This window comes from Bufo gargarizans, unplaced genomic scaffold (genome assembly GCF_014858855.1).
Source record: "Bufo gargarizans isolate SCDJY-AF-19 unplaced genomic scaffold, ASM1485885v1 original_scaffold_1261_pilon, whole genome shotgun sequence".
Taxonomy (NCBI): Eukaryota; Metazoa; Chordata; class Amphibia; order Anura; family Bufonidae; genus Bufo; species Bufo gargarizans.
Window position 1 is genome coordinate 21,785 of NW_025334289.1, and position 26,299 is coordinate 48,083.

The following is a 26,299-nucleotide window of genomic DNA, read 5'->3' on the forward strand; positions in this document are numbered from 1 at the left end:
TGCTAAAACTGAACAACTCCTTAACATCTGCATCTGTCTGTAGTTTTTGCCAATTACTGTCCTAAAGTTAGACAGCATAAATCTGGACCAGACTGGCAGAAGCTGCGCCAACTCTATCACTGTGGCGTGGGATATATACAATTTTTTACTTGTCTTTCTACACGTTAGACACTGTTCCCTTTGTTGTGCTACCTCTTGGGTGGCTTATTTTCCACTGGTAATTTTCAACCAAAATAATGGCGCACACCATTAATAGATCGACCCCGTTTTATGACTCCACATAGCCACACCCACTTTAAAAATAAAAAAAACGTCTGGTGAGGTGTAAAATAATTCTAAATATTGGTGCACGGCATGTTCATTAAATTTGGGTACAATTTAACCCAGAATTCTTTTTATCAGTAAATCTCCCCCATTGTCTGAAAAGCAAATAAGTATCATGGGCTAATATTTTAGGCTTAATTATGTAGCATCTGCGTACCATCTAGGTGTAAAGGCCCCCATACACTTTAGTGCATTAGGTGAATGTTTAATGTGTATGGGGCGCTCATGGCACTTGTGGCTCTCTCGCGACAGATGATGTTGGTGGACAGAAGGATTGGGCAAACTGAATGTATTTACCAGATCCTTTTGTTCTCCCACAAGATAAGCTGCCATGAGAGGTGCCTTCTTCCTCAATCCCCACTGACAATACATACACGCTTGGCCACGCTGAACATGTGTGTGTGTAGGAGGAGATTGTTGGGTTATATAGCCGTCAGCTACTGAATTTGAATGGCCAGCTTAAAAGGGTTTTCCAGGACTTTTTTTATTGATGACCTATCCTTGACCTAGGAAAAATGGAGAGAAGGCCACTGCTTTCTCAAACAAATGATCAGCGGGGGGTCCCCCCACGATCAGATACTGATAAGTCATCAGCCTGAAAATCTCAGAAAACAGGGTGTCATTTACTTGACACATTTATACAGTAAGTGGAACAGCACTGAACATACCTTACGTTTCCGTCGCATTTTCAATAAAGGGTTCTCTCTCACTTGAAGTAAACATTTACTTTGTGATGAAGTTGGTATCTTCTCTGAGCTGTTATTCATATTGAGGTTCACCTGAGGAACACAGTGTGGAATTCTTGACAAAAGCATTAAATCAATCTGAACCCATAATGACTTGATATCATTGTGCTCCTTTGTTGAGCATTCATTTCTCCCAAAAGGAACTAGAGTATAAAAGTGCTCTTCCAGCTCAGGGGCAACGTCACTTGTAGTCCTCCTACTAATAAAATGTTGTGTGCTATAAGGACTACCTTGGTTTATATTAGTACGTCCACACTCATTATTCCTGTGATTTCCTTCTGATGTAAAAGCAGAGTTATTTTTACAAAAAGGAGGTATGTCTGGTTCTGTTTCTGTGCTGTGTTCAGAAAGTTGCAATGAGAGGCCAATATCCCTTTTGAATTTAGGAACAGATCTAGTAATTTGAGTTCGCCTACTTTTGTGATCAAGCAGAGTTGCTCTAGATTCCTTTCTATGCAATTCTCTGCTATAACAAGTCAACTTCGTTTGTTCCGATATTTCACTCCCAAGAATTCCTTGGCTGAGAGTATGATCATCTAGCTTGTGGCAGTTCAGATTATCACCACTAGATGTCCTCTCTATCCTCCTTGTAAGCTTTCTGCACACTGCTGGTGTCCTTCCAGATGTGTTTTCAGTGGGAATGGCAACCACAACTGTAGCAGCACGTGCAACAGGTGGCGGTGGTCGAAGCTTCACACCTCTGTTTCCTATAACAGTGCGCGGTGCTTTAACACTCCGGTCTTCTCTGACTGGGCTCCTGTCATCTCTGTGACTTGGACATGTCTGATCAGCCTGAGATACCTTCTTACAGCCCTGTTCACCTTGATTTACTCCTCCATGATTTAGGTTTGATGACTGATTGAGAATGGTATTCTTGTTTGGATTGACCTTGTTCAACCACTTATCCAGCTGCCATTTGTTTGCAGTTGTGTGCTGAGTCTGTAAGAAAAATGTTTAAAGTCAAGTGATGGCAATGACGAGCCTAATAATCTACCTATAACTATTCATATCCACAGAGATAATCTGAACCTCTCTAAAAATTCATCATAATGGAAAAAGCAGCTCTAAGCTCACAAAACCTTTGTTAAAAAATGTAAACACTTTATTTAAAACCATGTTGTATGGTATTGGGAAGTATAGCACGTGAAAACATTATTTCCCTGTGTCAAATATTCATAGATTAAAGCATTATATAAATGGTAATTGTAACCAATCTCACAATGATTTCTGGAATGAAGGTAACGAAAAATATATAGAGTTACAAATGGCTGCATTTTTAATCAGATTTTTTTTTTATAAATATATATTTATCTGGAAAATATCTTAAAATTTATAGACTATGGTTCCCACCTTTTTATATGAGTTATTTCACATTGTGATTTATCCTGCTGTGCTCAAAATCACATGGAATGAAACTAATAACTAAGAAAATGAGAGGACATACAGTACTTGTAGATTGTAAAGTATACACACAATAATAAAGTAGCAGTCTTTGTTAGACTACTTTCACAGTAGCGTTTTCAATTCCGCTATTGAGATTAGTCGTAGGATCTCAATAGCGGATGAAAACCCTTTTGTTTTGTCCCCATTGATTGTCAATGGGGACAAAACTGAACTGAACAAAACGGAATGCACCGAAATGCATTCCGTTCCATTTGGTTGCGCTCCCATCGCGGACAGAATAATGCTGCAAGCAGCGTTTTTCTGTCCACAATGTGGTGCGGAGCAAAACGGATCCGTCCTGACACATAGTGTAAGTCAATGGGGACCACAATAGAAAACGGCTCCATCCCCTATTGACTTTCAATGGAGTTTATATTGGGCAGACTAGATGGGCCAAAAGGTTCTTATTTGCCGACACATTCTATGTTTCTATGACGTATCTGTCATGGCTATAGAAGACATAAAACAACCGGATCTGTTCATGACGGATGCATGCGGTTGTTTTATTGTAACTGAAGCGTTTTTGCAGATCCATGACGGATCTGCAAACAAACGCTAGTGTGAAAGAAGCCTTAAAAATATGTCTCATCTCAGGGGCCGCTGATGAGGATTGTTTATAGAAAGCTGTCATACAGGCTACTCTACTGCTGGAACTTATCCATGTTCTGCTCGCATCCTGTCCGTAGTCCCGTCTGTATGAACAAACATGCATAAACATCCAATCCCAGCCCCCACTCTGCAGCAGGACTCTCCAGATCAGAATTTAAAGGGAACCTGCCACATTGAACATGATGTCTGAGCTGCAGGCGGTATGGCATAGAGCAGGAGGAGCTGAGTAGACTGATATACAGTTTAATGGAAAAAGATTCAATCAAGCCTGTAATTTACTCATTTATACCTGTGCTCATTCTGGGCTTTGAAGTCCAGGAGGCGGTCCTATCAGTGATTGACAGCTGTCTCTGTATACACAGTCATAGAGGGAAGGCTGTCAGTCACTGATAGGACCGCCTCCTGGACTTCACAGCCCAGAATGAGCACAGGTATATATGAGTAAATTACAAGTTGTACTGAATCTTCTCTTATAAAACTATATATCGATCTGCTCAGCTCCTCCTGCTCTGTCACATGCTGCCCGTAAATGACTGAATTTTCATGGTGAAAGGTTACCTTTAAGGGACGATTTTTAAAATGTTACATCATCACACGTTGTTGGTTATCCAGTTTTGATTATTGTAACTTCTGCAATCCGTTTTTAGTCAGTAGTAAGTGTATTGCAAGTATACATGAGAATATCACTGGAAGGTTTCCGTTAACACTCTGATAATAATGATTTAATAGACATAGGAATCTCATATTAAAAATATAGATAGGAATCTCAGCAATGTAGATCATACAACTAACATGTTGTAGATTTCCCATCTACCAGCTGCTACCTATGTTACAAACAAGTTATTAACCGAATCGTCTAAGGGTACTTTCACACTAGCGTTTTTCTTTTCCGGTGTTGAGTTCCATCACAGGAGCTCAATACCGGAAAAGAACTGACCAGTTGTATCCTAATGAATTCTGAATGGAGAGCAATCCGTTCAGGATGCATCGGTTCAGTCCCTCTTACGTTTTTTGGCCAGAGAAAATACCGCAGCATGCTGCAGTTTTGTCTCCGGCCAAAAATACTGAACACTTGCCGGATCCGGCATTAATTTCCATTAAAGGACTTCAGTATCTCTAATAAATATTCAAATCATACATTTTATTGTACTACTAAATCAGTGTTGTGTATTATTTCTACTACTACTAATGTTTGTGTATTCTTTTATCTTATTGATACGCTCTATTCCTCTCCAGCTAAAGTGATCTGTTATGTGAGACTGCAGCTCTAAACCTCATCGCCACCAAACTTCAGGAACAGGATCCTCGCGCATGCAGGATACCAGCTATCAGTATGTAAACTAACAGGCTACATTGCACTTGGGGGTTGAAGCATTCTCAGTGAAAGGCTGTGCAAAGACTACTCACATGTTTCTGAAGAATGACTTACCTCAGGGCTGGTACATGCAGATGGCTTGCTGCTCTCACTTTCGCTGGAACTACTCTCAGAGTCTGATTCGGAGCTGGTGTCAGTTTCACTCGAGCTGCTTGACCCTTTGATGGAGACTGCTGAGACAGTGTTACTGCATTTCTGAACGTCACCACTAATAGTGCCAAAGAGGAGAAATAGAAAGGAAAAAAGCTGCTAGACTATAGCTTGTGATTTCAAGAATTGAAAAAAAAGAAAAACTTACAAACTAAGGGTACTTTCACACTAGCGTTTATTTTTTTTCCGGCATAGAGTTCCGTCCTAGGGGCTCTATACTGGAAAAGAACTGATCAGGCATATCCCCATGCATTCTGAATGGAGATGAATCCGTTCAGGATGCATCAGGATGTCTTCATTTTGACTGATCAGGCAAAAGATAAAACCGTAGCATGCTACGGTTTTATCTCCGGCGAAAAAAACTGAAGACTTGCCTGAATGCCGGATCTGGCATTTTTCCCCATAGGAATGTATTATACTGGAATGCCGGATCCATCCTTCCGTTCTTGCAATGCATTTGTGAGACGGATCCGCATCCGGATGCGTCTCACAAACGCTTTTAGTCACATCCAGATTGGCGGTTCCGGCAGGCAGTTCCGACGACGGAACTGCTTGCCGGATCACACTGCCGCAAGTGTGAAAGTAGCCTTAGGAACCAGATGTTTGCCAATACAATCACAACATGTTTTTTTACGCTTCAACTTCATAGAAATTTTTGGTGCATTGCTTTCTTATTGCTGTCACATGTGAAACGATGGCTACCAACCAGCCGCATAATTTTTAACAGGTGAAAAACATACTACTACAACTTGTGAAGCCAGCTTAACTGACTCCCTAGGATTTTTGGGATTGTCACTAGTCTAAAATGACTCAGGTCTTAAGCATGAGGGAGAAATGCCATTCAACTGTGGTAGGGGAGGTGCAAAAAAAAGAAAATCCTGCCATGCCATATGTCTTATGGTATGAGTGACATGGATGACATCTCCTGCTTCATCCACAGTCTTCTCCAAATCTAGTACCTGCACCGTACAGCACTCAACTGCAGATGTGCATTGGAAACTCTGTGCTGTGGGTAGACTTAGAGCGCTGACGGACTCAGCTTATTTTTCACCAAGTATGGACTGGAGAAGATATTTATAATTACATCTCTATAAATCAAGATCTTGCAAAAAAAGAAAGAAAAACACCTTATATCAATAATTACGACTAGTGTTGATCGAGCACCAAAGTGCTCGGGTGCTCGAGCAGAGCACTTTGGGATGCTCGGGTGCTCTACAGAGCACCAGAGCACAATGGAAGTCAATGGGAGAACCAGAGCATTAAATAGACATGTGGATGAGCTTATCAGTTATTATGCCCCCAGCAGCACTAAATACCCGCTCTGACAAAACGCTGGCCGCAGGGCAGGCCAGCACCTCCAAGGTGTCGAGCGCCAGTTCGTGCGACGTGTCCAGCTTGGATACCCAATAGTTGTAAGGCACAGATGGATCACTGAGGATGCTGACACGGTCTGCTACGTACACCTTCACCATCTTCCAAAACTTTTCCCTCCTTGTGACACAAGGCCGCGCATCAGGGTGAGGGTGCTGGCGGGGTGTCATGAAACTGTCCCAGGCCTTGGAGAGTGTTGCCCTGCCTCTGTTGGAACTGCTGTGTGTTCCCCTCGTCTCCCCTCCTTGGTTACCCAAGGAACTACATACTCTGAAGCCAGCGTTGTCAGCTGGAAATTTTTGGAGCAATTCTTCCACAAGGACCTTTTGGTATTGCACCATTTTGCTCGTCCTCTCCACCACAGGAATGAGAGATGAAAAGTTCTCTTTGTAGCGGGGGGGTCGTGAAGGGTGAACAACCAGTAATCGGTGTTGCGTGTAACGCGAGGGTCAAGGGAAAGGCAGCATAACAAAGTCAGCGATGTGTGCCAGAGTCCCAACAGAGAAGACTTCGCTGTCCTCATCAGGAGGGTGTAGCGCAGGTAATGTCGCTGTCAGCAGCGGCCAATCAATTGCGCTGAATGTCACAGATATTTAGGATGCGCAAATGTAACACAACAGATGTAGCAGAGTTTGTGTCACTGTCAGCAGCGGCCAAACAATTGCACGCAATTTAGCACAGGTTCCGCTAATAATATATATTGCAGCCAGATAAAACAATAGTCCTCCAAAGGACTTTTGGGTCTCTAACACCATTCAACACTAAACCCTGCCTAAAAAAAAACCTTTTTCTGTCCCTACACTATCTGTCCCTTCTGCTGCAGCTCGCCCTGACTAGTGTTGGACGAACATCTGCCGGGACGGTGCGCAAAAGCAAGTTCGTGACGGGTCCCATTCATTTTTATGGCAGGCGAACCTGAAAAACCTTCAGCTCATATTTGCAGCCAAGAAATAATTACTAGAAGTGCACAAATAGTCCCACAACATGGACAGTGACATACCAGATGTATTATTCAAATTTGCGATCTCCATTCATTATTTTTTTCAATGCGAAATATCGGCAATATAATTTTCGCGTACGCGCACACCAGTTATAATTATTTTTTCCAATACCGTTTGTCACTGTGTGTAGCAAAGGGAACGCAGCAAAACTGCAAACTAATGCTGCAGTACCCAAATGCACTATAAAGAAAGTATATTATTGGTATATAACACCCCGCTTCAATCAGTTTTTTTTGGGGGGGGGGGGATTTTTTGGTATATCACACCAGTTATAATTTTTTTTTTTCTAATTGTGTTTGTCACTCTGTGTAGCTGCACACCTATCAATAGTACAGCTATACCCAGTCCTTAAAAGGACTTTTGTGGACCTATTTGATAGCATTTGTGTCCCTAACAGTCTGTCCCTGCTCCACACAGCAACCTTTCCCTACACTGACAAAAAACTGAATGTAAAATGGCGGCCAGGTCGGGTCTATTTATAAGGTAGGGGGTATGTCCATGGGCTAAAACTTTTCAATTGGCTGTCCTGTACCACCTGATGGATGTGTCATGGGTCAAAGTTCTTCACAACGTAAAAGAATATGGCGGGCACGAATATCGCCATATGTTTGCATGTTCGGCGAATTGCAAACGAGCAAAGTTCGCCGCGTACCGATCGCAGTGCGAACCGCAAGGCCATCACTAGCCCTGACTAAGACTGAGCCGAACCATGTGTCATCGGGTGCTATATAGATGCCGTGTTCCGGACAGCTAATCACTGTAATGCCAGTAACCAACATGGCTACGGCATTACAGTGAATGTCAATACTGCTCTGCACATTTATTGGCTGCTTAGCAGCCAACCAACGTGCGGGGAGGAGACTCGGCCGAACAGTGCGATGTGCAAAGCATCTCGATGCTAGACTCAAAATGGTGTTTGGCCGAGCATGCTCGCCCAACACTAATTATCTCTATTGATCAAAATCTTGTATCAGTATTTCGGTACCGCATATCCTCACCTAATAGTCAATATATTTTGCCAATTTCTTAAAAAAAGACGCTATCGCTGAGGCATGAAGGACGGTGTCTTGTTTTATCTTACAATAGCTGACTCAACTATTTGCTAGTAAGACATTGACTTTAATCAGTTTTAATGAGGATGTATCATGGGGAATTGTGTACAATGTGTAAAACTGATGTATTAAATTACTGTAAGGAGACTGCTCCTGTGATGTTGGAGGACACCGAAACAGCTTCCCCAAAGTCTTTTAATTTCAATAGTTTATGGTTTCATCTATTAAACTATAAAACTTTACGACTTTGTGACTATCTGGAAAGCTTTCAAAGAGGTCTACATGGCAACAAAAGCTGGCAGGATTTATACTGCTTGTATGAATGTCACTCCAAATCATTTTAATAGACAAACCATCGATCTTAAAGAAGTTGAAATGATTTCATAATTGTTTTGACTGATAGCTGAAAAATACTAAGAATAATTGATAACTTTGGAAAATGTGACAAACTAAGGTGCCAATAGCATATTCTACCATAATGGTATATACCGTAAATACTGTATGACTAGTAATAAAAATGTTACATAAGGTAATATTTCTTCTTTGAGGAAAAATATGTAATAATATATGCAACTAGGGTTTCTACACTTTTCTCTGACTTACTTGAAAAAGGGGGTCACCAGAAAGGAGGCTGAGCTTTGAAGAAAAGGGGCACAGCCTAAGATGTGCTGTTTTGTGTCAAATTTGCACATAAACTTCTGTCTCAAAGTAAGACAACCGCTATAAAAAGAGGTCTAATGCTTCATAAAATCCATAAGCTTCATTCAAAAATCCATAAAAGTCAGGGCTACAGCCCACTTGTCTATGCCTCCTTGTTCACGACAGATAGTGAGATGGAATCCCAGCAATTTAAAAGTAACCTATGATTTTCACAATAATTGGGTGAGATCAAAGACCTGGGGCGCATTTATGTACTGTACATTGAATTTGTAATAATAACTATAAAAAAATAAAAAAAAACATCTATATATACAGTATATATATTGTAAGAGATCGTCTTTCTTACAGGGGATCACCATCACAAACTTCCTTCCGGACAACGGATTTAATGTCCAAACGGTGCATTTATTTGGCAGTCTTCACAAACAAAACAATACAAAATATACACTTGCCCGGCTTGGCACTTGCTAATACAAACACATTCCCTGACTCACCTATACAGGACTGTTTAGACACAGTGAAAAAACAGAGATCCAGCACCAGTGTAGATCTTTTCGGTCCAGTCTTTCACCAAAGTAATCCACACGTGTGTGAGTGGGAAAAGGTGCCACTGGACATGTTTATGTTACTTTGGTGAAATAAAGACCGGACCGAAAAGCTCTAGACTGGTGCTGGATCTCTGTTTTTTTATGAGCATATATAAGGACTTACTTGGGTCATTCCGTGCACCTATCACAGGACAACTACGGGTGAGCTGGATATATCTCTTTTTCTGTTCAGACACAGTATCAGGTTCGGCTTCCTCAGCCAATTGTACAACAGCCTCCAGGCTGTAGCAAGATCAATATGTCTGGGGAACTTAGGCTTAGCAGTACTCCTGACTCTGACCTTGTGACCCTTGTTCCGCAGGCGTCACTGTGTCCCCCAAACTTCGGGCTGTCACCTAGTCTCGTGGCCCCTCAGCCTACCCGGCTGAGACCACTCAGAGCCTCTGCAGGTCTCTGTTCCAAGATAACACTCTCCGTCCCTAATTGACACAGTGGGAGGTGCTTTATCCCAGTCTGATTATCGCAGATCTCACCAGCGATCCTCTCTGGACCAAGGGAACACCCGTCCTGGAAGGGTGTGGATTGTCTGATCCCACTTCCAGTCCTATCTGCCAATCCAACTAAAATCCAGCCCAGAATATACCAAAAACAACCTTGTCTCAGCAACCTACATGCTGCTGAGACTATTGCATACCAGATTTTAGCTATCCCACCCAGCTAAGGTATCTGAGTTAGATATACATACCTTCCAGCAGTGTTCACCTTCTCACAATATATCTATATATATATATATATATATATATATATATATATATGGTTCAACTGGATCGACACAGTCTGTTATCAACAGGAATGTACCACCTAAATATATATCAACCAAAGAGAAATCGGTACTATATAGTATCCTTAAAATAGTTTTTTTATTATTATTAAATGACATAAAAGACATATACAAAAGAACATGAATGCAGAGATCATACAGAGCGCCATAAAAGGCAGTCCACATTAACGTCACTTGTTAACAGTTAGTAATCGCTATACATATAGCTATATTGCTGTTAGAAAGCTGTGCAGAGGCGCCCAGGTCAGCATACAATATCAAAAAGCTGGCTCTGGCTGTGCTCACAGCTATCCCAACTTACAGTGCATCTAGCATGGGTATAAATAGGGTGTAGATGGTATTTCTAATGTTGTGACCGACACCATACAACCTATGAGTTATATCATCTAATGCTGCGGTGTATCTAATCAGGCCGATCAAAATCTCTTTTCCTTACCCTGTATTCAGTGCTGTATAAATGTGGGCTGGCTTGGTTTGGCGTGCGCTCCTCGATGCGCGTTTCGCTTTATTGCTTCATCAGGAGGGGCTCATATATATATATATATATATATATATATATATATATCTATATATACACACATCTGTACTGTGTATTTTTTCCAAATTAATATACAATAAATATTTTTTTTTAATTTAGACTGGCTGCATATCCTGTCTGCTGATCTCCCCATTATTACGGTGGAGCTAAGGTGGTGAGCATAGTATTTTTCTCCTTAAGGCAACCAAAAGTTCATATAGAGTCATAAAAAAGTGTCTATCCCTGCACCACATTTATCATCCAGCCTGATCCTCTGTGATACATCTGGTGCAGGCCTAGACAGTGGTTCTAAATTTGCGCCACCTATTGGATTTGTAAATCTGGGCCATTGTCTGTAAGGTTGAAAGGTGGTCAATTAATAACATTGGTTGAATCAATGTCGTAGAATAAATGTTATATTTGATTACTATATAAATAATTCACTTTCTGTGGCGTTTACCTCCATCTATAGTAGAGGTTAATCGGTCTAACAAGGAATGAACATGATGTCACAGTATTAAAGAGTAAACAAGGATCCAGCGATCATGCCCATCTATTGACTCTCTTAAACAAAGAATTGATATAGAGCCATAACTGGAACAGTATTGTGAGCATCATGTGAATTATGTGCTCTTTACAAAACTCCTATTTATAAAAAAAAAAAAAAGAAAAATCTGATAATTTTCAGTTCTCTGCTCCTGAATGTCTTTCAGTAAAAGTATTCTGTATCTAAATACCACTTGTATAAAGCAGGGCCTATATAAATGCTTGGAATTCATCACAAGAACTCTAAGCAAACATTGAACACTATACATTAGAAATTGTGTGGAATTTGACAGAAAACCCATGTGTAGGATTTCAGCAAAATTTAACAGGATACACTTTTAAAGTGGCAATAAACGCAAACATTCTGTATGTAATAAAATCTAGACCAAATAAATATTTTATTTTTGGCGTTATTTCTGTTAATTATACAGCACCAGCCAACATATTTGCAGCACTATACTCTGATTTTGTTGACATCCTGTCTCATACATTAAAGGGGCTGTCCAAATTGAACAAAAACTCAGCCAGCCCCTTGCAAAAGAATTGATATGCACCATTTTCCCCCTTGCTTCTTTAAAGGGGTTGTCCAGGTTCAGAGCTGAATCTGGACATACCTCCATTTTCACCCAGGCAGCCCCCCGACTTGAGCATTGGAGCAGTTCACACTCCGATGCTCTCCTTCGCCCTGTGCTAAATTGCGCATGACAAAGGCATTTTCCAGAGTTCCGGTGACGTACCCTGCTCTCCATGGGGCTGCCAGGAAGCCCGGTGACATCACCAGCACTGATGGGCGGGCTTTAGTGCTGCCCTAGCATGTAAAACAGCTAGGGCAGCGCTAAAGCACGCTCATCAGAGCCAGTGACGTCACCAAACACGCTGCATGACGGAAGCTTCCGCCTGGCAGTGTATTATTGTAAACAAAAGAGCCCTTGCCCTGTATGATCTAGCGCAGGGCAAGGGAGCGCATCGGAGCATGAGATGCTCTGATGCTAACATCAGGGGTGCTGCCTGGGTGAAATTATGGGCATGTCCGTGTTCAGATCTGAACCCGGACAACCCCTTTAAGGGCTGTTCCCTGCCACTGTTTGTTTTCCTGGCTGTCACAGTGATATCCCATACACACAGGTCACAGATGCAGCCAATCAGTGGCCTCAGTAGTCATATCCTATATAGTGCTGAGGCAGTGACTGGCTGCACGGAGACCTGTGTGCATGGAACATCACTGCAGCAGCCAGGAAGATGATGTCAATGGCAGGTGAGAAAATGGCTTTGTACTCCTCGTTTTGTTATTTTAGCACATGTACAGATGATGTCAGCAGCAGGGCCCAGCACTAGAAGCAGCAAGTGAGAAAAGGAGTAAGTATGGCTTCTTTTCTTATTTTAGCAAATGTACAGAGACCTCCCCTTTTAGGCCAATTTTATGGAGGGTGGAAGAAAGCTGGAAATGCATATAAGTACAAGAAGATACAAATTCTACACAGTATATGATAAATTACTAGTCAAAACACATAAGTGATCTCTCTGTATAACCCTGCTCAAAGTGAACATACAACATATCCCCAGAGGAATTACACCAAAAGCGCTGTCAGTGATGCTTTAGGACAGGGATGCCCAACCTGTGGCCCTCCAGCCGTTACAAAACTACAATTCCAGAATGCCCAGACAGCCTACAGCTATCAGCCTACAGCAGAGCATAATGGGAGTTGTATTTTACAACAGCTGGAGGTCCGCAGGTTGACCATCCCTGCTTTAGGGTATGGCCACACAGTCAGGTTTGTGCATGCATATTTGGAAGCCAAAACTAGGAATGAATTAAAAAAAAGTAGAGTAGTCATATCTGTTCTTTATACTTTCTCTCCTTTCATGATCCACTCCTGATTGTGGCTTCCAAAACTGCATGCAGAAACCTGACTGTTTGGCCATACCCTTACTGGCAGGGCCTTCATGTTTTGCTAACTAATACTAGTTTAAGGCCAGTTTCACACTGGCGTGCAACTTTTCAGGCTGTATCCATAATGTGTGCTGCCGGAAGTCCGCCTGACCCCTTTCACTATAATGGGGACCGGACAGAGATCTGGCCGCAGCATGGCAAACATGCCGAGAGGAGACCAGACAAAAAACACAGCGTGCAGCAACCACTGAGACACAGTGCTGACCGATAGTTCTCCAGTGCTATAGTAAAATCTAAATACATGGTAAAATATAGTCCCAACTTTGTAAAACTATTCCCAATGGTTCATCAGGGGACCAAAATACACAGTAAAATATAGTCCCAACTTTGTAAAAGTAGTCCCGATGGCTCATCAGCGCATCACAATTGTACAGATGTCTGTCTGTAGAGGAACTATATTTGATGAACTAGGAGGTTTCATCATTTATAGATCCAGCAAATTAATGGTCTGGCAAGAGGGGTGAGGTCAGTGAAAATACATGAATTATCTCTAATTGGGGAGAGAGTACCTTAATCGATTTAGTCTGATTAAGGTGCTCTCTCCCCAAGAAGAGATAATACCCCCAAAATTCTGACTTAGGCCTTTCATCCAGTTCTGCTATACACTGATGAGGGGCAATACCCCCAAAACTGCTGTCTGCAGATGAGGTGCTGGCTTTTTAAACCCCAAAGTGACAAGGCGTTTTTCTTTCTTTTTTCATTTTCACCTTCCAAGAACTATATCTTTTTTATTTTTCCATCTATATTGCTGTATTAGGGCTTGTTTTTTATGGGACAAGTTGTAGTTTTTAATGGTATGATTTTGGGGTACACATAACCTTCTGATGAACTTTTATTGACTCTTTCTGGGAGGGACATCGGAAAAAACAACAAAACTGCCACTGAGTTTTTACGCTATAAATTTTACGGCCTTCATTTTTACGTATAAATAACATAATATCTTTATTCTCTGGGTCAGAACAATTACAGCGATACCAAGTACATTTTTTTTTTTACGTTTTACTACTTTTCTGCAATAAAACCCCATTTTTTAGCACGAAAAAATCTTTTTGCACCTCCTCTTCCCAAGACCTATAACTTTTTCTTTTTCTTTATATGGAGTTGTATGAGGGCTTGATTTTTGCGGGCCGACTTGGTACCATTTTGGGATGAATTACTCTTTTTGATCGCTTGTTATTAAAGTTTTTTCGGTGGTGACTAAAAATAAATGAACAATTCTGCCATTTTATTTATTTTTGCTTTTTTTACCGTAGGGGATAATTTACATGATATTTGTTGAGTTGGGGTTGTTACGGATGAAGCAATACCAAAAATGGGGGAGATTTTATTTTTACAGATATTTTTTATTGAAACGCTCCTTCTGTCACCACATACATGCCGCGAGCATGTTAGGGGTTAAGCAGCCTGGATTGGCACTCCTTCCAGTTTAGGCTGTTAGACCAGGAGCGTGGCTCTCATGTGAGGGCAGAGCCCCTGCTCTCCGCCACACAGGGAACCCGTGCAGCTCTTAGAACAGGCCACCTTAAAAAGGCATTGGTCCAGCCTAAGGCCCATTAGATGGGCCTTAAAAAAAGCGTATTGGTGGTCACTAAGGGGTTAATATTCGAGTCATGTCTCAAGGCCTATTTAAAGGGTCCAACATTTACTTATAGGATAGCTGCCTTACATCTGGTTGCATTAGAGGCAGAGCTTGTTAAAGAGGACCTTTCACTAGAATAAAACGTCTAAACTACCTATACAGGCATGTAGAGCGGCGCCCAGGGATCCCCCTGCACTTACTGTTATACCTGGGCGCCGCTCCGTTCTCCCGGTATAGCCTCCGGTATCTTCATAGTTAGGCTCCACCCAGGGGAACCTGCCGGCGTCTCCTTCTCCCATGCTGTAGCGCTGGCCAATCACAGCGCTCAGCTCATAGCCTGAGAGGCTTTTTTTTCTCTCAGGCTATGAGCTGAGCGCTACAGCATGGGAGAAGGAGACGCCGGCAGGTTCCCCTGGGTGGAGCCTAACTATGAAGATACCGGAGGCTATACCGGGAGAACGGAGCGGCGCCCAGGTATAACAGTAAGTGCAGGGGGATCCCTGGGCGCCGCTTTACATGTCTGTATAGTTAGTTTAGAAGTTTTATTCTAGTGAAAGGTCCTCTTTAAGAGCTCATTTGCATCTCTTTCTTCCCAGAATTCCAGAGGAGCATGTATGGTCTATAAGTCTCCTCACACCGATTAAGGCACTCTCTGCCCAAGGAAAGATACTACCCCCCAAATCTGGAATTAAGCACTAAATGCTATCACTGACATCCTACTAGTGTCTTGTGATACATTTAAAGGGGTTGTGCAGTGCCATAATATTGATGATCTTTTCTTAGGATATGTCATCAATATCAGATCGGTGGGGGTGCCGGGAGTCTGACCCCACTGACGTAATATTGATGAACTCGATAGGCCATCGATATCATACACAACCCCTTTAAATTGTATCTTGTTTCATGCTGATCAGTCCATCCAGCATAAACAGTCAAAATTATTTAATGGCAATAAAAAATAGTTTTTCAAACTTTATTTTAAAAAGGACAATAATCACTAGACATTTCTTTTCAAGAAGATCAGTATAAAACAGTCAAAACACAGACTGTTCAAATTTTATTTTGCCTATCCTAGCCTAGAAGATATTCTCATTGTAATTCCTTGCAAGCTCTGTAGTAGAAGAGAACAATGGAAACATTTCTGAGAACTTCCCTTTGAGCTCTCTGCAAGGTTCATGAACATAAAACATTCATGACTTTCACTTACTGATAGGATGCAGGACTGATGAGGAGAAAAAAAAACGCATCAGCCTGAGAGCGATAATAGGTGACTGATATCTCAGTACTCTGCTTTCAGTGTAGCTTTATAGACTGTGTCTTCCTGTATCGCCTACAGTTAAAATAAGCTCATTTGCCATTAAAGAGAAATGAAACCGTGAGACAAGTGTCAAGACCCCCCATAAAAGCTGCAACAACAACAACATGATATTAAAAAAGATTCCCTCAGCAGTTAAGCACTTGGGCAACAAACTCTACATGGTTATAGAAGATTATTTTCATTTGCAGGAGCTATTTTTGGTGCCCCTATCTCGTCTATCCTACATAATATGTGCTATACTTGAGTGCCAAGACATGACTGAATGTTCCAGAATAACATCCAAAAGCCAAATTAAGGATTTAATTAATTATATTAGTCTTTGGCTTTAGCAGACATTGCAAATAGAAGAATGATCTGTAAAATATTCAGTACTATTTCTGTTTGCAATGCGATATATTCTTGAAGTGTTTGCTCATAGAGGCAACCCTATTAATATGCCATGTTAGAGCATATGGATCATAGAAGGCAGTCCCAAGCTCCATCAGTCAGAATGAAAGAATGCTCTGTAGGCACAGATCTCTGTTATAGGGTTTAAAGGAATACACTGGTTTTATGATACTTATCACTAGGGATGAGCGAATCGCATAAAACGTTGTTAGAATACTTCGAACCGAAGCTGAGTTTGGTAAAATAATTTTTACAGTAGAGACTTTGCGAAGTAATAACTTCGGCTCATCTGAGCCAATACATTCTAATACTCTACGGAGCGCTTGCTCCCTACAGTATTCTAACAAAATTTTCAGCAAATTGACTTTGAATGTTTCATCCGAAGTCGATTCGATCATCTCTACTTCTGACCTATCCTCCACATAGCTCATCAATATCAGATTGCCAGGGTTCAAACTCTAGGAGCCCCAGCCAATCAGTTGTTTGAAGATACTGTTAGTGTGAGAACTGCATTTTCCTCAATGTTTACCTGCACACCGTCTACATTGTAGTAATGGTACAGTGAATGTAGCAGCTTCCTCTCCCATCAACTTGAATAAAATATTCAAGTAAATGTCTAGCATTAACTGGTCCAACCCTTCCTTCCCATACCTTAAATATTTCATAGGAGATTTTTCTAATGTCTGTCTGAGAATAAAATGATATAATATAGATGTCAGTCCCTTTACATTTAAAGTTCTCATCATAATCAGATCTATAACACGTGGAATTTCCCATTATGTGCATGAGACAGTTGTGTAGAAAGGAAGAAATTCCCTGACCTAAGTCATGTCTTACGTTCTTCAGATTAACTATCAGTCTCCTTTCCATTAGGTGGCTAATATTCAATATACATTTACTTTCCCAGTATGTATACCCCCTGTTTTATTAAGCTCTTTAAAATGTACCGTACATTCCTCCAGAGTGGTGTAACAGGAAAACTATCCTTAATCCACCATATTTTCCTTAGGGTGTGCTATACCTTCTGGAATTATGTTGAGTAATGGCTTTCCATTCATTACCACCAAAGAGAAGATACATATCTTCAAGATCTGGAATACATAATATCTGCTAGTATCGATCCCATAAACCTCCAAAGCATGTGAGACAGAATTTTGGTCACTGATGACAAATATTTAGCCTGAATGGCCAAGTAGTAACTATACAAATCTGGAAGCGCCATCTCTTCCTGCTCCCTCAGATGCTGATGAAACAGTTTCATTCCCCTACATACTAAATCCCTAAATAATCCATCAAATACCTTAAAGATCCTTAACGGGATCCAGATCACTGGGTTGGTAATGGCCAGTTTTCAGCAGCCTTATTTATAGATATGCAAGCAATCTAGCAAGCAATAAAATATTGACTCAGTATTTGGATTCTGCTGGGCCTCGGCATTTTCTCTGTTACCCTGTACTGACCCAAAGCATAGTTACATAGTTCTGTACATACAATCTGGGGATCAGAGCAGCAAGGTCCAGATCCCTTGAAAAGGGTTAAAACATAATTTTTGACTGTGGGTAAAACATCATGTTTTGTATAACTTGCATGTGGCAGTTAAATCTGGTGTGGCATGGATGTACATTTCTTATTCACCTGCATGCGTAAGGATCCCATCAATATTGTAATCCTGGAAAACCCTGTTAAAGGGATTCTGTCATCAGATTTGTGCCCTATAAGCTAAACATATGGCCATGTCGGTGCTAATAACATGAATCCTAAACTGACTGCCCTTATTAAACCTGCTTGTGGCTCTATTAGCCCCAAAAACAGGTTTTTATAAGCTGTCACTCACCTACCTAAGGTGCCCAAGGGGTTTTACGTTAATCCAGGGTGCCCGCCTGCACCCCTCGCCGTCTGGTGCCCAGCGCCGCCTTCCTCACCTCAGCGCCGCCTCCTCAATCCACCCGTCCCTCTGCCAGATCCTGCGCCTGCGCACTAGGCTCAGCCTGATGCGCCGCGGACTCCTGGCAGCGGCTTTGTTGAGCGAAGTGCGCATGCGCATCAGGCCGGCGCATGCGCACTTCGCTCAATGAAGCCGCTGCCAGGAATCCGCGGCGCATCAGGCTGAGCCTAGTGCGCAGGCGCAGGATCTGGCAGAGGGACGGGTGGGTTGAGGAGGCGGCGCTGAGGTGAGGAAGGCGGCGCTGGGCACCAGACGGCGAGGGGTGCAGGCGGGCACCCTGGATTAACGTAAAACCCCTTGGGCACCTTAGGTAGGTGAGTGACAGCTTATAAAAACCTGTTTTTGGGGCTAATAGAGCCACAAGCAGGTTTAATAAGGGCAGTCAGTTTAGGATTCATGTTATTAGCACCGACATGGCCATATGTTTAGCTTATAGGGCACAAATCTGATGACAGAATCCCTTTAAAGGGGTTCTACAGTTTGTTTTAACTGATGATCCATCCTCTGGATAGATCATCAGCATCTAATCGGCAGGGGTCCGACACCTGGGACCCCCGCCGATTAGCTGTTTGAGAAGGCAGCGGCGCTCCAGCAGCGCCGGGCCTTCTCACTGTTTACCGCTGGCCCAGTTACATCACAACTAGTATCAACTGGCCTGGGCGGGGCTAAGCTCAATTCAAGTGAACAGAGCTTAGCCACACCCAGGCCAGTAATACTAGTGTGACGTCACTGGGCCAGTGGTAAACAGTGAGAAGGCCGCGGCGCTGCTGGAGCGCCACTGCCTTCTCAAACAGCTGATCGGCGGGGGTCCCAGTTGTCGGACCCCTGGCGATCAGATGCTGATGATCTATCCAGAGGATAGATCATCAGTTAAAACAAACTGCAGAACCCCTTTAAATATATGTCCATTAATGGGGTGTGTTTTCTATGGAAGTAGCACAGTAGTAAGTAACAAGGAATGAGCATGTCTGTATAGACATTTATGTTTAAAAGAAAGAAGGTTTCTATTTTGTCATAGTGGTTTGTTACTGTATGAAAAGTAACACTACATAACTCTCAGCCACACAATATGATTGTTAACTAATTGAAAACTAGTTGAAAGAAGTTTAAAAGGGACCTGGATACATTTTAAGAAGAGTCTGGTTCAGAAATGGCATTAAACTGGCTCTCTTGCAAACATGAAAAAACCGAGGCCTCCAAGTACCTCCAAAAATCAACTCCAAGACTGTCTCAGCAAGTGGGTGAACGACGTGTCAGAGTCTGACAAAGGTAAACATTTGGACCCATTGCTGTACTTCATGACGAACGAAGCTTGGTTACATTTATCAGGTCACATAAATTCCCAGATTAAGAGGTACTGGCCCACTGACAATCCCCATTTAACTCACGAATCACCACTTCACGTTTTGTGCGCAGTGTCAGAAGCTCGAATAGTGGGTCCAATTTTCTTCAAATCAACTGTAAATACTGCAATTTACCGGGACATCTTTCAACCAACTGACACCAGAAGAAAAAATGTCCTGCCTTTTCCAACAAGATGAGGCAATATACCACACCTCGCAGAACTCACTGGCATCGGTTCATGAACTGTTCACAGAGGAGCAAACTGTGAGCAGGAGGTTATGGCCACCACGTTCCCCAGACTTTTCCACATGCGATTTTTATTTGTGGGGAAATTTAAAACAGAAAGTGTACACTAACAATCCACATCCCCTGGATGAACTCAAGGAAAACATCACAAACACTGTATGCAGCATCACTGCTGAAGATCTGCAAGCAGTACCAGCCAACATAATCTTTCATGCCCAAAGATGCATAGATGTGAACGGGGACCACTGTTAGCATCTTTTGTGACTTGTGGGTGATTAAAAAGAAACAATTCAATTGCTCATTCATCTTGTCATACTATTACTGTAGGCGGCCTACTTTTTCCTGACCCACCCTGTATTACAAATTATGGCTACTAGATAACTGAAGATGGATTGTTGATACAGGAATCTATTCTATTGTCTTCAGGAGGTTGTTTTGTCTTCCTTTTTATCAACACTGGAGGGGAACTGAGTGAACTAGACATTTCTTTACATTTTTATTACTTTGTAAACAAAAAAATGCTGTTTTAAATGCTGATTTCCTTTATTAAAGGATAAATGTTGTACAGCCCTACCTAGCCATATGGAAAAAAGTATATGTCCACTTAATCAACCCAGTTAACTAAATTCATTTAACATTTGGGATCAACTTCATTATCCATACCAATTACTGATAGACCTGTTGAATCTAATCATCACATAAACTGAAACCTGTGACAATGTGAAACAGAGTAGAAGGTCTCAAAATACAGCACATCATGCCACGGGATTGAAATACAGATGCCAAACAAAGTCACTGAAATCTACCAGTCCAGATAGGGCTACCAAATTGTTGATAAGACTCGGGGACATCAGCAAACCACAGTGAGAGCCATTATCCACAAACAGAGAAAACTTAGTTAATGTTGAGATATGCATCTGTCAAACTTTCCAAAAAACATGGAGAAGACCCCCAATATTATTCTATGGACTAATGAGTCAAAGGTGGAACTGTTACATCTGTGTAAAGCTAACACTGCAATCCTCCATATAAACAACATACCAACAAGTAAACATGGTGGTGGTATTGTGTTGCCCTGGGGTTGCTTTGCCTCTGCATGACAACTTTTCTTAATTGATAGAACCATGAATTCTGCTCTGTATGAGAAAATCCTGAGGGAGAATATCCACCTGTCAGGTTGTGACCTAAAGTTCAGGTTCAGTTGGGATTGTTTAAGGAAAATGATCTGAAGCACATAAGTAAGACCACCTATGAATGGTGCAAAAGAAATTTAAGTTGTTGGACTGGCCATGTCAAAGTCCTGACTTGAATCCTATTGAAATGCTATAGCAAGACCTTAAATGGACATTTTATGCTCGAAAACCCTCCAATGTGGCAAAATTAAAACAATTCTGCAAAGAAGAGTGGGCCAAAATTGTACAACAGGAATGTGAAAGACTCATCACAAGTTATCACAAATGTTTAACTGCAGTTGTTACTGCCAAGGATGAGACAACCAGTTATTAGGTTTAGGGGGCAAATACTTTTTTTTAACATATGTGAGATTCTTGGGTTTTGAATAAATCTTTAATTTCAATAAATGCAATGATAATTTCTAAGCTGCATTTTGTGTTTACTGTACTTGTGTTGTTTCTATCTTACATTATAATAAAGGGGTTGTCTCACCTCAGACATTGGGGGCATATCACTAGGATATGCCCCCAATGTCTGATAGGTGAGGGTCCCACCCACTGTATTTCGTGTAGTCCAAATAAAACAACCTATTTTAATGCATAGAAGCACATATTCCAGATGAATATTGATCCTCATAAAATACAAAAGCTTTTCTCCTTATTTTTCTTTAACTCTTCAGGTAAAATACTTTTATTATAACATATTAATACTCATGTAATTGCTTAGCCAGTTTACCTGTAACCCATATAAGTATTTGAAATAAAATGCTTGAAATGTAATTTTATCAAATTCCTCAAATGCTGAATTTTATTTTTATAAATAATGTAGCATTCATTGGCCACACAAATAAATGCTGTGTGCACTTTCTGTGCAATTTGGATCATTATAGCACATGATGAATTGTAGGAACTCTGTTACACCAGGGTTCTGCTGACATAGGCTTGAGCAGTTTACTATCAGCAAAATTGCTCAGTATGTCAATAGTTTCGCTATGCATGGCTTACTCAAAGTAATTGGATATATAAAAATCTTGGAATTACAACTTTTTATGTGATATTATTGTACAGGTATACAAGTTAATGTTAAGGCTATACTTTATATTCATTAAGATCACAACTTGGAATTATTCTACATTTTCTAGATTTAGCAGTTTGTACGTATATCTTGCTATAGTTGGAGATTAAAAAACAATGTTGTATTTGCCATAAATATAATATTCTGTAAAATAAAACTGTTGGTAAAAGACTGCTATGCAAAAGACTAAGTGATACGTAAATAGGCAAATAAATGTGCTAAGCTGCTTTAACCACTCAACTCCTTCACAATAAAAATAATTTATCTGATTTAAAGACACAGAGACACTTTGTAGCCACTCTCCACACTGACCAATAGACACAGATAATACATTTGGAAGAGGACCATCTTCAAAAATTATAGTGGGGTATTTGAAAACCAAACAGCCCCCATGCACTAGTATTCTAACCAAACAATTGCATACTCACCTCCTCCCCAACACTATGTCCCATTCCCTTCACTGGTCTTCTGGTTCCTGTCTGTAAACTTCTGGATGACAGGATGCTGCAGCTAATGACTGGCTTCAATGTTGACATGTCGCCAAGGGCAGGTAAACCAGCAGTGATGTGCTGCTTGCGGATGCATCACTGTTGAGAACAATCATTGTATGCAGTGGTGCACCTGACCCTGTTCATCTGGAATTTTACAGTTGGAGACCAGAAGACCAGTAAAGGGAGCCATGGAGCAGGAGTGGAGCATTGGGAAGCAGGTGAGTATGTTTTTCTTCCACAGGTACAGCAGGCTGGGGTTTAAACTTCAAGGGAGTCTGTACCAGGGACCTCCCTAAGAAACAAAGCATAATCCCCATTAGGTATTGTTCACCTGGTTCCTTGTGTTCATGATCCATTTTTTTTTAAAATATGCAAATCAGACCAAAAGTGTAACAAGGGCTGTGTCTTTATTCTTGTTGCACACAAGCTCCGTTCCTTTCTCTGGCCAGCCCTCCCTCTGACTGTTAATTGACAGAGCTAGGAAGTTGCCCCAAAATCTTGCCTGGTTTTGTATTCGCAATTACATTTCGGTGCATATGCATCGCAGGTTGTCCTTCTTTCATCCCTCTATGAGGAACACCCACAGTAGCTGAAAGTTTGGAGATGCTCTGAGTCTGACCCAGGCATTTGGCCAGCACAATTGACGTTTGGCTATTTTGCCAGGAGGTGTGCTATGCTTTTTCATCTTTTTTTCTAATAACTATGTATATATATATATATATATATATATATATATATATTAAACATTGGGCAAAAATCTGATATGAACAGTCCCTACGATTTACAAATTATCAGAGGACTGTTAATACAAGAGAACACCGAAGGCAATGGGGCAACCTTGCAATGGGGCCACTATGAACAAGATATCCATGCCAGCATAGGATATGACCCATAATCTTGTTATAAGTATTGCCTTATATTGTTGAACACATTGAATAAGGGTTATCATATTGCCAAGTTACTAAAGTTGAGTGGTTTGATTTGGAAATAGAGCCCCAACATGTTTTAGATATCTAAGACTGAAAATGCATTTATCTTAATAACCAGTTAGAGATGATTTGACAGTCACCAACTGTGTGCAGTTACAATGCAATCACTAGGGTTTACAAAAGAAATGGCAATTTAAACCATCCTGTAATTACCACATATATTGCACTTGTCACAAAACAGATATATGGTTTGACAGGGAATGGACTGTAACAATCCTAGTAAGACTAAAGAAGAAATAAAATATCCTTAATTCCTAAGCCAGTTTTCCTTTTCATCAGTGATTTACGAGCCCATGCCCTCTGATTGCAAATTTAAGACCGCCTAAAGAATACATTAGAGTCTATATGCACCTTCGGATGATATTTTTTTTGTGATTGCATTTTACTCATTTTAGGCTAAAAATAATTTTTTTAATTGGTCATAATTTAAAAATATTGAGCCGTTCTGTCACAAAGAGTTAACCGTTTCTCAAGCTGTGTGAATAGTACTTTTGACTTTCACTTTGTGCAGTTCATCTAATAATCCTTATCTCTAATTTACTCAGGTCATAAACACTTATTTAAGTTGCATTCTTAATGGTAAGATAAGAACTGAGCTATAATGAGTGTTTATAATGTCAGAGAGCAGAGATAAGGAGCCCTCATATAAGCTGGCTGACGGAGCTGAGAGAAAATTCAGATTCCTCTATTCGAGCATCTCAGCCCAATACAGAAAAAAGGGTTCCACATTTGTAATAAAGACCGATTTAGAAAATGATTTTTAGCTAAAAATTAGTACAATTCAACAATAAAAAATTGCCTTTAAGTGAGGCATATCATAAATACATTGTGGATTTGGATCTTTTGAAGTACCTTATCTTCAAACAACCCAATACAATATTTATATACTGTGTCCCAAAGATCCAGAGATTGAATCAACCATCTGGCCAACCGATTGTATCATGTAGTGACTCTATATTTCTCTCCAGTTGCCACTTTCTTGGAAAACTCTTTGTGGCGGAACCCGCCTCGCCACTGGGCATTGGAGAGGCTTGGCTGCCCGCCTCCTACTTGCTGACTATGGCCCCTGGTGATTTGGTACGTTTGAATGCAATATTTGGGCATGTGGTATTTTATATTGCTGCTACTGGCCCTTTAATGGCCATGTTATGACTTTTAGGAACAATGCCCCTTTAAGACTGTGTAGCAGATTGCATTCAGGCTGTCTTAAATACTATGTATGTTATTATGTGTTCGGTTAAATTGTATATGTGCATGCCAGGGTTCAAGTTAGTCCATTACGTTTGGTAATTGTATTTTGTGGATTGCGTCTGAGACAATGCTTATTGTGTTGGTTAATTACATCTCAGACAATGCTCATTGTGTTTTGTTGATTGCGTTACAGATAGAGGGAAGGGGATTTTGTGTACAATTGCTGGGAAGGTTTAAATACTGTAGATACACATGATTGGCTGTTTTTGCAGAGCCTGTGGGTGGTACCTTGTTGGAAGAGGTGTATAAATCAATTGTGTTAAAATAAAGGGGAGTTCCTGTTTTTACCCTCAAGGTGAAGTGTCGTCTCATTCTTGGGGGAGGATTTATTGCATGCTGTCCCAGTTTGACTGCTAGGAGTGTAAACCTATTCATATGGTTTCCTATTCAACTGTCTACAGCATTCAGGCTTGAAGAGGATTTAAATGCTGCTTTGGTTCGGTGATTGTGGTGTCTGCCAGAGTGCTTGGAGATCTCAGGAAACGCTAGGAGCATCCAGCAACGGAGGTACTCAGTCGGGGTGCCAGGTGATCCGTTACACTCTTGAAGGGATTTGTCTCCATCTCAATCTATTACATTAAAGGGGTTTTCAATACTGATGATCTATCCTTAGGATAGGCGATCAATATCTGATAAGCGAGGTATGAGACTCGGCACCCAGCTGTCTGAAGAGACCACAGTGTTCGAATGAGTGCTGCAGTTTCCTCACAGCTTACCAAGCACAGCACCATACATTATATAGTGACTGTGCTTGGTATTGCAGCCAAAGCCTGTTTCTCTTGAATTGGATTAAGCTGCAAATAGAGTGTGTTTAGAAAGTCTTCTTTCACTTTTTTTTATATTTTAGGTTGCAGCCTTGTGCTAAAATAAAAAAAATAAAGTTTTCTCCCATCAACCTGTACTTTAGACCAACATAATGAGAAAGTGAAAAGTGATTTTTAGAAAAGTTTGCAAATTGATTAAAAAAGGGGAAAACTAAAATTTCGCATGGACATAAGTATTTAGCCCCTTTGCTATGATACTTGAAAATTAGCTCTGGAGGAGCCTGTACCAGGAACATAGCATTAGACACGTTAGGCTACTTTCACACTTGCGGCAGAGTGATCCGGCAAGCAGTTCCGTCGCTGTCCGGCAAAACGTATGCCAACTGAAGGCATTTGAAAGACTGATCAGGACCCCGATCAGAAAAATGCCTGATCAGTCAGAAAAATGCATTGAAATGCCGGATCCGTCTATCCGATGTCATCTGGCAAAACGGTTTCGGCATTTATTTTTTTTCACCTTTTTTTTTCGGACTGCGCATGCACAGACCGGAAGGACGGATCCGGCATTCCGGTATTTTGAATGTCGGATCTGGCACTAATACAT

General features: G+C 41.1%; 1 protein-coding gene across 1 annotated transcript in view; it reads right to left on the reverse strand.

The window, feature by feature from the left end:
• The window catches only part of LOC122923149 (AF4/FMR2 family member 3-like), a 96,137-nt gene that overhangs the window by 18,466 nt on the left and 51,372 nt on the right, over positions 1–26,299 (reverse strand). The window contains exons 4-5 of the mRNA XM_044273876.1: positions 4,552–4,705; positions 993–2,009 (exon numbers count right to left, since the gene is read on the reverse strand). Coding sequence (XP_044129811.1) covers positions 993–2,009; positions 4,552–4,705 — 1,171 coding nt within the window. The remainder of the gene's footprint in view (positions 1–992; positions 2,010–4,551; positions 4,706–26,299) is intronic.